The sequence below is a fragment of the Dipodomys merriami genome, unplaced genomic scaffold, assembly GCF_024711535.1.
Source record: "Dipodomys merriami isolate MVZ:Mamm:240054 unplaced genomic scaffold, mDipMer1.0.p SCAF_25, whole genome shotgun sequence".
Classification (NCBI taxonomy): Eukaryota; Metazoa; Chordata; class Mammalia; order Rodentia; family Heteromyidae; genus Dipodomys; species Dipodomys merriami.
In genome coordinates this window covers 12,618,290-12,632,764 of record NW_027203937.1, presented here as the reverse complement: position 1 = coordinate 12,632,764, position 14,475 = coordinate 12,618,290, and the positions used below count along the sequence as shown (strand labels likewise).

Here is a 14,475-nt window from a genome sequence, read left to right as displayed (position 1 = left end):
TAGGATAAGAGGCCAGGTCTCTTGGTGGGTTCAGAAATGAATGTTCTTTCCAGTCTTGTGACACCTCTGCTATAGTCCAGGGCCACAGCTGGCTGTATCTTCACCTCCTCAACAATTCATCTAGTTTCTGCCACTAGAACAAAACAACACATGGCATCCTGAGGAACCTCAGCATGGCCATAGCACAAAGTGCAGAATGAAGCAGAAGTAGAATGAATCCATAAGAAAGACATGGTGTCATGCTGACCCTGTGGCTGGGGATGGAGCTCCTCTTCCAGCATCAAAAACCTCCTAAAAGCCATTTACTGCATGCTGACTGTGTGACTGGCATGCCAGCTTCTTCTCATTGCTCCCGGCCTGCTACCTGCTAACCCTCCTGCCCAGCAGGCTCTCTCTGATGCCCAAGGAGGAAGATTTATGTTTACATTACCCAGTCAATTTTGTATTTATTTTAGATATTAAGCAGTGACATAAAAGCTGCTGACATTAACCTTCAGGGGCAAAAATTGGCTTTAATGGACCCCATAAAAGTTATTATTGATGGCAGCTGCATGCAGCATCCCTGTGACCTCAGCAAAAGCCTCCACCACCGTCAATACTGTTGACAATTACTATTGATGGATGCAAGGTCGTATGTGGAGGCAGGGTCGATGCTCTGGTGGATAGAGGTTGCTGGGGTTTATGCTTTGCATTTCCTATTTATCAATCTGCATCTCTGAGCACCTGGTTGTCCAACATTGCTGGCCTCAACCGAGACCTCCAAACTCTCATTGACTCAAATGGAGGTAAGCAAAGGGCCCAGACTATAGAGGAAGAGAGACCTGAGTTCAAGTCCTAGCTTGGCTGACTTAGTGACTTACTGTCATGTCAGTTAAACATTGTGGAGGGTCAGTTTTCCTATCTGGAAAATGGGAATGCCAATGCACTTTAATGGATTAAAGGTCATTGTGTATCTGTAGTCCTGGGCTCTCAGCAGAGGTTCATGACTTCTTGTATTCCTCAACACTGGCCCTATGATGATGTGCTTTGTAGCTAACACAGCCTGTGGAACTGGGACTTGTTGTGAAAGAGGGATCCAAGTTTTCATCAAAGGAAAAGGAGAGAGAGATACAGGGGGCAGGTAGGATGGGAAAGAGAATCAGATGGAGTAGAGGAAGATGAGGAGGTAAGAAGGTCAGGAAGAAGAAAGGAAGAATGAAGAGAACCAGAATCTCCTTATGGAGATGTGTGTAAATGCAAGCATGCTTTCCCCAGAGCTGGCTTCTAACCTTGATCCTCCTAATCTCTGCCTCACAACTAGCTGGGATTACAGTCTATTTGTAATCCCCCTTGTAATGAGCAACCCTGCCCTGGCATATTGTTTTGAAAATGAAGAAACTGTAGCTAACAGAGGTGAGGTAAACTTGCTTAAGACCTCAGAGCTAGGACTGGTACACCCAAAATATAAGGCCAAGATCTTCTCCATTGTCCAGAAGCCAATTCACCTAGACACAGGGCACCAGGCACATTCTTCATCTCTCTGAGCCTCAGTTTTACTGAGCAAGAGTGCTGTGAACCTAACCAGCAAATGGTAAGGGGAAACAAAGGAAGAGGCAACAATGCTTGATAAGAAATGCACTCATTACCTTGCCCATGTAATTGTAACCCCTCTGTACAGTATTTTCACAATAAAATACTTACAAAAAAAAAAGGAAAGTGATCAATTCCTGTGATTGGTGTAATTTAGAATGCCGTATATCAAAGCCATTACTGTTATTTTCCAGTGGAGGCATGCAGTCACCATGGAGGTGTCAGGTTGGAGTCCAGGTCTGGAAGGATGCAGAGGTCAAGGGTACTTTGCACATTGATCTTCCCGGAGTATAGCTGAACTTTGTGTTCCATGGTCATGTATGGAATGGGCAACCAAAGAGAGATCAATCTACCCTTCCTACTAACAAAGGCTGAGCCTCTTCATGCTCATCTGATATGTCATTATCACCCAACAGAGGCTTAATTCAGCTCTTGGGAAATACACAATAATTTGGGTGGTGTGTGCCTTATTCTGTCATGACTTTATGGAAAATGATCATTTGTCACCATAGCAAGAAATCTTCAAAATAACAAACAACCTAAACATTTTGCTATGGAGAAAATTCACCAGAATAACTAATGCTAAGCCAGTCCAGATTTTAGAGTTATGCAGCCCTGACTTGTAATCCCATCTTGCTAGCTGGGTGACCTCTGCAGCCTCTTTGGGCTGTAGCTAAGTTTTTTTTTCCTCCATGCAATGGAGATAATAAAATTCTGCTTCAAAGTGTTACAGGAAGGGCAAATGTGATCACATAGCCAAAGTGCTTAGCTCTCTTCCTTGGTGCTCATAACCACCAGCAGCTATTAACTCTCAGTGCTGTTATTACTTTCATCTTGTGGACCTTTTTCTTATGTATGCCTGTACTTAGAACAACAGAATCCCAGGTCTAGATGAGAGCCTGCAGGTTGTTTGGCTCGGCTATTACTAACTGAATTAGAACACTGGTTTGGCCAGATGCTCTGAGAAGGAAAGGTCTTGTGGTACAAGAGAAGGGGAAAATGCTGTCTTAAGTTGGCAGTTTTATCTGCTAACATATACAGTAGCATCTTAAAGGCTCTGAGAAGTCCTGCTGAAGAGAAACTGGTTTAAATGGATTTAGTCCAGTATTTTCTCAGGACTTGGACCAAAAAATACTTTCCTATTTTGTTCTATAAAAATTCTCAGAAGATGATAGATGCTGACTTCATTTAAACTATACTTTCTAGGAGAAAACAGATGGGGACCAAAAGGATGTAATTCACCCAAATGCCACAACACAACTCACTCTCTCTGTGCCAGGCTTGGTGCCAATTTGGTAAGCTGGTTCAGTGCATGGAGAGGTGGGGAGAGGTGACCCGTTGGCTCAGCCTGGGTCTTGATGGGAGCTGGGAGGGAAAGCTTCTCCAGAGGCTGAGAGGTCACTGACCCCATAGACTGACTAGGATGAGAGGAGGTAGCAGGGCTACCACAATGCTACCCAGGATCTGCCTCTTCCCTAGCTCCAGCAATTACACAGGCTACCTGGGAAAAACCTGAGGCAGGGATGGCAGCTAAATATTTGGATGTGTAGTACCAGGTTCTTTAAGGGGTTGAGTTCCCACCTGACCCCTAAGCTGATCTAGGACTTTGGTTTTGCAAGTTCACCTGGAGTCTCTCCTTCACTCTGTCCCTGGAATCCCTGGCAGAAATCATTAGGCTCCAGAAATGGGAGCTGGGAGCCAGTAGGGGGCACTGCGGCTTTCCTTCCCGACACCATTCCCATGCCCCTGTTTGGAGGGGGCGGGGGTGGATTCCAGGAGCTCCTGCAGACCCCTATGCTGGGCTTCCTACAGGCAAAAACTCCTAGGCCTTGGCACTCTCCTTAAGCTGTCCCTGCCAGACCCTGGCAGGGGCTGATGCATACAAGATGGGGGATACTCCTAGTGGCTGAGCCCTAGTTAGGACTCAGGTGGAGCTTCTTGGAGATCTGCTTCTAAAACTTCTTTATCCTGGGAAGAAGCTGTGTATTAGTTACCTTCATTTTCTTCCTCAGTTTCTCTGGGCCTTCGGAGACAGGGCTACAGACATGAAACTGGCCTAAGGGGTCTGAAGCCAGCCCCCCACAAAGTCAGGCAGAAGCTGGGGTAAAACCTCAAGCTTTTACTTTTTACAATTGACTTATTTATTTGTGCTAGTAGAGATCAAATCCAGGACCTTGGAGATGTGGCTAGGCAAGCACCCTACCTTGACCTATGCCCCTCGTCTTAGAATTTATTTTAAATTTCCTTTTAATGGACAAATAACTGTATATTTGTGGAGTATATTGTGGGATATTTTGATAAATACATACATCCATTGTGGAAGCATGAAATTAAGACAATTAACATGTCTGTCACCCCATATACTTCATTTGGTGGGGTGGAGGGTGTGGGGACAGAGAGAGCACTTAAATCTCCCCTTTTAGCAATTTTGAAACAAAGCTTGAGCAGCCCTACTCTGAAAAACTGAAATGCTCTGAAATTCCAAACTTTTAAGCATCATGTAGGATTTTCAGATTTTTGGATTAGTGATGGCCAACCAGTAGTTTATATACAAGTATTACCAAACCTGAAAAACTCCCAGTTTTTGCCCCCACACAGTTGAAACACAGAATATTCAGTTTGTGCTGATACATGTCATTACTGCAATCGATCCTGAAAATTTATTCCTCCAAACAAACTTTGTATCCTTTGACCAATACCTCCACTCTCCAACAGCTCAAGTTTCAAGTTAGCCTGAAATGACACTTGGATTTTAAGCCATTCTCTGATCAACATAAGACACAGAGTCTGACAAGGTCCTTGGAGATTGCCCTGGACTTCAGAGCACTTTTAGCTAAAGAATCTGCGAGAAGATTCTGGAATAGGTGACCTGGCTTGACAAAATCAGCTGTGGGGGATGGGTTGCCATCATCCTACCCCCCCCCCCGCCACCATACACATAGGAATCAAGAACACCATAACACAGCCCCTTAGCACGTCCCTAGAGGTCTATGACCACATCTCTAACAGATCACTAATGGGAGGTATATCATGTGACTATGCAAAAGTCAGAGCCTTTCGACCACTGAGAGTAAAGCACCTTCCACAACACCCCAGTGATGAAGCAGCAAGTCAAGATTGTAATTAAAACCCCAGCCCTGAACCCAACACAGGCCAAGTGGGCCACTCACCGGTCTCCGTGTTCTCGTGCTCCGTGTCGGTGAGTGTGAGGTTGGAGTTGGCCCGGCTAGACAGGCAGGAACTGCGTCCTGACCGTGTGCTTCGGCCCCAAAGGCGCACAGGGTGCTCGGGGGACAGAACTGTGTCAGCCTCCAGGTCTGCATCAGAGCTGGCCCCCATGGAGTAGCCGCAGTGGGAGAGGCCAATGTCTGTCCGGTAGAGGGTCCCATGAGGTGGGGTCACCTCGCCCAGTCCAAGCTCACGCAGGGTGAAATTGGTGCCTGGGAGAAGACAGTGAAAATGGTCAGTGTGCTGGGAGGAGCACCTTGTCTGGAGCAAAGCCCCCTAGCTCAGGATTCATGGCTGTGTTTTGAACTCATGGTGGTGGTCAGTTCCAGCAATGACTCCTAGTGTCTTCCTACCAGCCAAATTATCTGTGTCATCTTTATTATTTTAAGACAGGTCCTTACTAGTTAGCACAGGTTGGCCTCCAACACGTGATCTTCCTTTTGCCTCCTAAATGCAATCCATGCCTGGCTTAGGCTCTGTATCTTTAAAGTAGGCTCAAATATCACTTTCTCTGGGAGATCTTCCTCAAACCCTACCCCTGTGTAGGTGTCAATGTCAATTCTTCCCAGATCCCTCTCAAAGTCCTCGCACAATAGAGTTGTCTTGTTCCTTCTGCAGCAGGTGACAAGGTATGGTACAGTGTCTTGCTTATTCTTAAATCTCTGCATTTGGGGTAAAATTTAATATTCAGCTCAATAAATGCCTGCTAAGTTGTATGGAGAGTCTAGGATTCCTATCTTTCAGGGAGGACTATCAGCAAGCCCAGAAAAGGGCAGAAGCCTGGTTAATGGCCTGGATTGGGTCTCTGGGAACCAGAGATCCTTTTGGAGCTGTTTAGGAGAGCGGAGCACAAACCAACTGGTGATGTAGATATAGGTCACACAGGCTGCTTCCTCGCAGCAGGTAGAGTGTGATAGAGAATTAGCAGAGATGGGTTCCTAAGAACACGAGAAGGCCCAGAGCTGAGGCTGGGGAAGATGTTAGGGAGAATGCACCCAGGAATTAGGGTGTGGATGCTTTCATGGGACATACAAGCTCTTTCCTTATCTGTCTGTGTTAATTCAGTGTCTACTAAGGGACAACTTCTCCTATGTGTCTGCTATTCCCAGGCATATCTTGGGTGAAATGGATGAAAGGACAGACAAAGACTGTAAGGTCACCTTCCAGTTAAACAGATGATCTGGGAAGTGAACTCATGTCAGGTGGCACGTGCATTGACACAAACTCAAGCGAGCCCAGAGGCTTTACTGAGATGCAGCCCTGAGTAGGGTGTGGTGTCTGGTTGTACAGCTCCCAGTTAGGCGGGGGACATTTAGGGGTGAAGATGAAAGTAGGGAGATCATGAAGAAGGTTCTAGGAGCATAGAGGGAGGATGTAACCCAGGAGTGGGAGCTGAGAGTAGAGCAGGGAGAGGTGACATGAGAACTGAACGAGACAGAAGAGGTGGGTCCTCATGATTCATGGGGACAACCTGTGAAGGCAAGTGAAATGGGTCTCCCCAGAAGGCCAGGAGAAGCCAGCACAGATGGCTTCATAACAGTGTCTCCCTCCTAGCCAAGCCTTTGCAACCTGGGGAGGGAGGGCCTCATCAATTGCTATTATGTACACCACACACCTGTGGCAGAGTCAGTGCTCCGTAGAATTTAAGTGAGCACAGAGACTCACCCTGGCAGGCCCTTGGAGCCTATATGAGAGGAAGCAGAAGGGGAGGAGAGACTGAATGGGACATGGCTATCCAGAGAGCTAGCAGGAGCTGTGGCTCAAGTCTGCTGCAGTCACCTTCGACTTGTCATGAAACATTTCTTTTCTGGTAAGTAAGCATTTAGTTAGTGTGCAAGTTTCCAGATTCTTCTAGCACCTCCAGCATCCCCCCAGCCTCTGTGCTGGCAGCTCTGTACCCTTCCCTTACCACTTCCCTGCCTCCAACTTCCCCAAGATGCAGTTTCTAAATAATAAGGTCAAAATGGGCCTTCAGGCCAGTGAGCTGAGACTCAGCCCCTCTCCTGGGTGGTTTGAAATTCTTTCACCGCATGTGAGAAGACCTCATCATCTCTTGGCTTTAGACCTTTTGGCTTCTTCCCTGGGCATAGGTTGACAGCTCACCTCACTCAGCCTCTGGCTGTGCAGTTCTGGGCTGGTGATCATCTGAGCTTCAGTGTTGGTTTGTTTATGGTACTGTGGTTTGAACTCACAGTCTTGCACTTGCTGGGCAGATACTCTGCCACTTGAGTTATACCTCCGGACCTTTAGTGCTTTAGTTATTTTTTAGAGAAGCTCCCCCACCCACCCACACCTTGCCGGCATTGGATCTTGATCCTCTTAGATATACACCTCTTGAGGAGCTGGGATTACAGGTATAAACCACCAGGTTTGGCCTGTTCTTGTCTCTAAAAGGGGGTAATAACCTATACCTTGTGGCCTTTAAAGGGTTTTTGGATCCAGGATGGCAATTTATAAGCCACTCTGCACATGACTGCATGTGAATGCTTATTTGTTCTTTACAAAGACCAAAAAGAACTTGGGGTTGGAGGTATAGATTAAAGGTAGAATGCTTGCCTAATAAGCTCCAGGTTCTGAGTTCAAACTCCAGTACTATTATCATTGTCAACAACCACAAACCCAGGATGGGCTCCTATTCTGAGCCTCATGTGCTCATATAGGTTATATCTGGCCTAGGAGAGCTTTGTCAAATATAGGCAGGGCAGAGGTAGGGGAATGCTTTGAGTAATTTTCTCTTTTCCCATCACCAAGACTTAGAGGTGACAATGACTAGTGGGTAGCATTTATGAAACATCTGCTTCGTGCCAGGCACCGATGTCAGGTGCATTATTTACAGTCCCCACTCATCCTCATGCTCACTCTACTATTAGCTACTATTATCCCTTTGCACAGGTAAAAAGGCTGAGAGTCATACAATGGCAGAGCCAGGATTCAAATCCAGATCTGTCTGATGCCAGGGCTTGAGCTCTTAATCAAAGCTTGGGAAGAGCTGGAGAGCCCTCATTTTTCAAGCCAGAGAGGCAGCTAATGGGACAGCTTTCATGTGGACCCAAGTCTGTGGGAGGAAATAGAAATGAGGTCATGGGTGGTGTGTGTGTGTGTGTGTGTCCTGCTCTTTCCCCCCTGTGATCTTAAGCAAATGATTTAGCCTGGGGTAATTGTAAAAAAACAAATAGCATGATCAAAATGTTGCCTCTGGAAGGGGAAAGAGCAGGCAGAATCAGGGCTGGCTTTCATACATTCTGAGAGCCAGTCACTTGCCAGGCCTGGAAGAGGGCTTGCTTAGGCTCTGCAGGCAGAAAGATAGAAATATCTGAGGCCCCAGTAAGGCTGGGCCATGAGTGAAGGGTATGGACAGACAACGGACACAAAAATGTCTAGGAAGAAAAGGAGCTGGGAAGCTGTCCCCAAGTGCCAGGATCAGGGCCTCAATGTCAGGACAATACAAATACAGTGCAGGGCAGAGGTGGCTAAAGGGTGCAGAACTGGGTATAAAGTCATTGTGGTAATGGCCAGAACTGGACAGTGACAGGGAATGGAGAAGAGGGGTGTATTGTTTGTTTTCTGCTTATAGGTAAGCGCTCCACCACTTGAGGAGTTATCTCCAGCCTTTTTGTTTGCATTTTGTTTTTGAGACCAGGCTTTGCTGGTATACCCATGCATCACCATGGCCGGCAAGAAGGATTCATTTGAATGGTATTCTAGGACAGCTCTAGGTTTTTTGTGATGACTGTATATAGAAGGCAAAAGAGAGACAGTCAAGGTGTTGAGATTATGTTCTGAATTACGTTTCAAGGTCAAATCATCTCAGAAACATCATCCTCTCAAGGTCTCAGAGTTTGACACACACACCAAAGGTGCTAAGAATACTCTTGTTGGATGACGAAACACCCAAAGGAAGAACCAACACTTTAAGTTGCTTAGCAACTTAAAGAAGTCATCTCATGACATCTTCAAGATGAAGGCAACAGAGAGACTCTTACCCACCAACCTGACTCTAAGAGAGTGCCACAATCGAGTCCTCCCCACTCCCCCCCCTTCCCTTCTCCCAGACTCTGCCAAGCCATGGAAGGAGAGAGCAGCAACAACATGAGGATGAACCACAGGCCAGGCTTTTCCCAGACCAAAGTCCCCCAGTGGCCCCCCGCCTTGGCTGGCCCCCTGCGCCCTACGCGCGCCCCTCACCTCCGCGGCAGAACTCCTCGGCCTCCTGCGGCACCATGTCCTTGACGCGGCCTCCGTAGGCCAGGCGGGCGTCCTGGTCGTAGGCCTTCAGGGTCTCGCTGGAGCTATAGGACTTCTGCGGGGCTTTGCCCTCCTCGCTGTCGGCCGACGAGCTGGTGTAGCGGCGCTCGGCGTCGCGGCGCCGGGTCAGCGAGCGGTAAGGCTTCCGGTCCTTCACGTCCATGTCCTCTAGCCCCGGGTCCTCTGCACCTGACCGCGTCTGCGCCTCACTCAGGGCCAGGGGGTCTGGAATGGTGAGAAGCAAGAATTAGGGGGTGGGCTCCAGCCTTTGGGGAGGGGGAGCGCGAAGACAACGCTGAGGCGTGGGCCTGGAGCGCCCTGCCTGCCATGGATGTGATGAAGAAGGATCCTGCTTCACCACCACCACCACCACCACCACCACGATGCAGGCCCCTGCGAGTCGGGCTCTGTCTGCTCCTTAGCAGTCTGGGTACCCGGGAGCACTGGATGCTAATTGTCTAGACAGGAACTGAACCTGTGTGGTTCCCAGCATATCCCAGCCTGGATAGGGGCTGACTTAGAACTCCAATGTGTGAGAGAAAGCCAGCCTCCCCACACCCCACCCACCATAGGTGGCTTGCTCATACCTACAATCCTAGCTTCTGCAGGAAGGGCTGACAGGAGGATTGTAATTCAAAGCCAGCCCAAGCAGGAAAGCCCATGAGATTTATATTTCCAATTCACCACCAAAAAGCCAGAAGTGGAGCTGTGTGGTTCAGGCGGTAGAACATCAGCCTTGAATGGAAAAAGCTAAGGGACAGCACCCAGGCCCTGAGTTCAAGCCTCAGGACTGGCACGCACGTGCTCACACGTGAGCGCACACGTGTGTGTGCACACACATGCACACATGGAATTTGTGAAGTAAATATGCAGGCAGGAGGGGAATCACTTTGCATAAATGATCTCAAAAACTACTCACATGACTCCAGACGTTACAATGGTCACCATCCTCTTTTGGATTCAAAACACAAGTAACCAACTCATACCACCACCAGACTGTTGTATGAACCTTTGCTGCTCATCTGCCACCACTCACTAGGTGAACTTCCAGACTATACTCATTGTGGGTTCTCACTCATGAGCCACAGACCGAACCTAGGGCTGGTGCACAATAGTCACCTAGTAAACACTTCTTGAATCAGGCAGCTCACCAACCTCCATCTGACAGACAGAATTTGAAACCTTGCCAAGGTTATCTAGGTAACAAGGAAACAGCCAGAACTGGCTGAGTTTTTCCTGTTCTGTCTCCCAGAGACTCTAACTTGCTCTTAGTGCATACAAGAATCCTTCCAGCAAGATACAGATTGACCCATTGTAACAATGAGATGTACAAGACACTATGTTGAAAAAGGAACTTTACAATTTAGGAGGGGGGGAGGGGAGTGTAGTTGTGGAGATGTGGGAGGGAAGGGATGGCAGGGAAAACCAAAGGAGAAACAATGCTTGATACTCATTACCCTGCTCAGGAAACAGTAACCCCTCTGTACAGTATTTTTACAATCAAAAAGTATTAAAAGAAAAAGAAGAAAGAATCCTTCCAGCTAGTCACCTCCAGACCCACCTTCCTCTGTCCCTGCAAGAAAGCCTGTCCCCCTGCCCTGTGAAACTGGGGTATAATGGGTCTTACTATCCCAAAACTTACACGGCAGTAGCTGCTTCTCTTGTCCCTTTTGCCCTATACGGACACCTGGGATCTTCATTCTCCTTCCAGGTGTTTTTTTAAAATAGTTTTTTAATTGTAAAAATACTGTACAGAGGAGTTACAGTTACATGAGCAAGGGAATGATTACATTTCCTATCAAGCATTGTTGCCTCCTCCTTTGCTTTTCCCCTACCATCCCTTCCCTCCCACCTCCACAACTACACTCCCCCCTCCCCTCTAAATTGTAAAGTTCGTTTTTCAACATAGTGTCTTGTACATCTCATTGTTGCAATGGGTCAATCTACTTTTAGCTCCAGGCTAGCACAACATCCTAAGGGCCAGGAGGAAATCCAGTAACATCCTTCAAAAGATACACAGTGCTCTTATTTTTCTTGAAACCTACAACTTTCTCAGTGTTGGCCTTGCATTGTTTCAGTTTTCAAACAATGAGGATGCTCAAAGCATTCCCTTGTCTGGTTGTCCTGTTACAGACACAGCAGAGCACTAGCATTATGAGAACCATAGAGCACCTGGGGTCTCACACCTGTGGGGCATCTGACATTAGAGGTGGAGCCCTTGGCTGACAGCTAGGCTGCAGTGTGAAAGCGTGGGGTAGGCAGGCAAAAAATTTTAAGACAGGCTGGAAATCTGGATGGAAACATAAAATATATGCTTTCTAAACCTTATCTCTTCCTTTTTAAAATTAATCTTTTTTTAAAAAAATGAGAATATTTGAATTCGAACTCAGGGCCTCACATTTACTAAACAGCAGGGACTCTAACACTAAGTTGTATCTCCAGCTCAGATGTTATATATGTTTTTCTTTTTAACTGAAAAATAATTTTGCAGGCCAAACCAAACATACTGATGGGTTAGGTTTGATCTGAAGACTAGCAGTTCTGCCTGTAACCATCTAAGGCAGCCCTTTGGCTCTCTTCCCTCCTAAAAGCTCAAAGGCAGAATATTCTCCGGGTTAGGTCTTAGCTAACAGCTCCAAAAACGCTTTCTTAAAGAGTTCTGTAGAAGCCAGATATGGTGGTACACACCTGTAATGCCATTTCCTTGGAAGGTTGAGGTAGCAAGAGACACTGTCTGTAAAATCAAAAGGACTTAGGGAATAGGGGAATCAAGTGGTAGAATACCTGCCTAGTAAGCACAAAGGCCTGAATTTTAAAAACCCAGGTATTTACTAGGCCCACTAAAATGGGTCCTTATATCATAACCAGGAAAGTACATCACTTTACAAGGGAATGGTCTGGATTAGCACTCCATGTCTGCAATTGATCATGTAACCCAAGTGTCTACTGCAAAGCTTCATAGTTCTGCAAATGCTACAGCGTGCAAACACTTCGAATCTTATTAGTGCTACCTAAAGGCCTTAAAGATAGAAGACAATACTCCATCCTCCCTAGGATCAGTGGAGTACCAATGGCTCTATGATACAATCTCCTGCCCAGCTTGTACAAGTTAGTGGCACAGATGGCATTGTAGACTATGGCTGTGCCTAGTTAGATGGATAAGCCTGGTTTCCTTTTTAATATCTCTGGAAATTAGGCAAGAAGTTTGACTTGGAATATATAACAATCAAATTGTAAGACAGGGCACTGGGCTCTGCCATCTTGATACTCAGCCTCCTCCACTGGCTGCCCTGGTGATGGTGCTGAGTTCCGAGAGGCAGGATCACAAGGAAGTCTGGTGATTGTGCCTTCTACTGCAGGGTCATTAAAACCTTCTTCCCTGCAATCTATGGTTAAAAAAGCATCTCATATTGAGACCTGAAACACACACTGAGGTATGTGACCATGTGTGTTTGGATGTATAAAACAGTGACTGACTGCATGATAAGCCAGTTCCCCCATTCATTCACTTCCATTTTTTTTAAAAGACTGATTATAACTCTCTAAATTGCTGCTGTGGCCCTGTACTGGCTTTCAATCCACGGCATTCTTTGGGTCTAATTTACTTGAGGGTTTATAGCAACTGCTGTCTCTGGGCCCTCTGGCCCTTCCAACCTCAAGGAACAATAATGTTGATGGTAAGAATAAGTACTCAATTAACACTAGCCATTATTAATACTAGTAACTAATAATTTATATTAATGCTAATTAAAGTATGAGCAATAATAACAAATATACTTTATTAGTAGCTTTTAATCTCAGATGTATATATGTTATATCATATATATATATATATATATATATATATATATGAGAGTGTGCTTAGTTTAAACATTGATGTGTGATAACATTTTTTAATTTTATGCCAATCCTGTGACCTGGGAATTGTGATTATCTGCAAATTACAGGTGAGAAATTGTAAGGTTAAACATCCTGCCCATAGTTACATATAGCTCTTGCCTGGTCGTGTCAGAGTTATAACCCAGGGATTTGAACTTGGCACATGGATATAAACCCTCAATGGTGTTGCCTTAAAACCTGTCCCAGATGAATTTCCAAAGCCCAGGTTAGGGCAGTGACCTGAGCATGCTCCTTCACCCCAAGCTCTGTGATCCACGAGAACTAATTTAAGTTTCATTGCCAGAACAAAGATTTTTCTTCAGCCAAACCATCTCATTTCATTTCACTGAGCACTTGCTCTTTCCTGGGCATGAATTCTGCAGTCCTGCTCTGGGCCTTTGGATGTGATGTTCCATTACAACACAGACAGCCAACTACCTGGTCCATTTTTGTGACTGCCTCTCTCCTTGTGTAGTTCTTTGAGGGCAGGCTGGGCATCCACTGTGCTCCCAGAAGATCCATTGAGAGAGTAAGTGAAGAGAATTGCATGACAAGTACTTCATTCTTTCTTATCCTATCATAAGATATTGGTAGTTCACTCTAGGCATGAAAGACCTTTGAGCTTGAATCAGAGGCATTGCTATGTATATTGTTTTTTTTGTTTTTTTTTTTGGTCCGGTTATGGGGTCTGAACTCTGGGCCTGGGCGCTGTCCCTCAGGTCTTCAGCTCAAGGCTAGCGCTCTACCACTTGAGCCACAGCGCCACTTCGGGCTTTTTTTCTTTTTAGTTATGTGGTGCTGAGGAATAGAACCCCGGGCCTCATGCATGCAAGGCAAGCACTCTACCACTGAGCCACCTTCCCAGCCCTATGTATATTGTTTTTAAACTTAAAAGGCACTGAAAATCTGACCTAGCAATTCAGTAAATGTACACTTTTTTTTTTTGCAGATAGGAGGTCTGACATAGTTCATGGTTACTTGGCTTCTTAAGTCTACCATACCTCAATCTCTTCCTTAAAGTCTATTCATCTAAACCATCTTGGGGGATTGTTTCCCGTAAGGATCCTGACCTCCCCCCGCCCCCGACATAGCTTATCTGCCTGTCTGTCTGTCAGCAGTCACCATTGTCATCACCATCTAACTAATGACGAACAGCTACCACATTACTCAGGCCATCATGGGTTAAGGGCTTCACTCAAGCCTACTTCATTCTCAGTATTCCTATCTTTGAACCTTTGTCCCAATTCCATGGTAGAGCCAAAGACTTAGAGATGTTAAATAATTGGCTTGAAATCACAGTCAAGAGAATCAAGAGCTGGACATATCTGATTCCAAACCTTCCCATGTTCTCCTCTGGCCACCTTTTAGCTGTGTGGCCCTACAGAGGCCCCTTACTCCAAAAGACCAGGTCTGTTAGATGCTTTTGTCATCTGTGATGTTCTACATTGATATGAGGAAGAACTGGAAAATGATTACTATCAATGTCATCATTGTTATTGCTTAGTGATATCTACCCAACAAATTTTGTAACTGTTACTTTAAATATGCATTAAA

At 46.0% G+C, this 14,475-nt stretch overlaps 1 protein-coding gene across 12 annotated transcripts in view; it reads right to left on the bottom strand.

Moving 5' to 3' along the window:
• Nucleotides 1-14,475, bottom strand: part of Tenm4 (teneurin transmembrane protein 4) — an 805,909-nt gene that overhangs the window by 401,448 nt on the left and 389,986 nt on the right. For all 12 annotated transcript variants that reach the window (XM_070034906.1, XM_070034904.1, XM_070034908.1 and 9 more), the window contains 2 exons: nucleotides 8,983-9,267; nucleotides 4,740-5,009 (listed from right to left, as the gene is read on the bottom strand). In XM_070034906.1, the coding sequence (XP_069891007.1) occupies nucleotides 4,740-5,009; nucleotides 8,983-9,205 (493 nt within the window). In that variant the 5' untranslated portion in view covers nucleotides 9,206-9,267. The remainder of the gene's footprint in view (nucleotides 1-4,739; nucleotides 5,010-8,982; nucleotides 9,268-14,475) is intronic.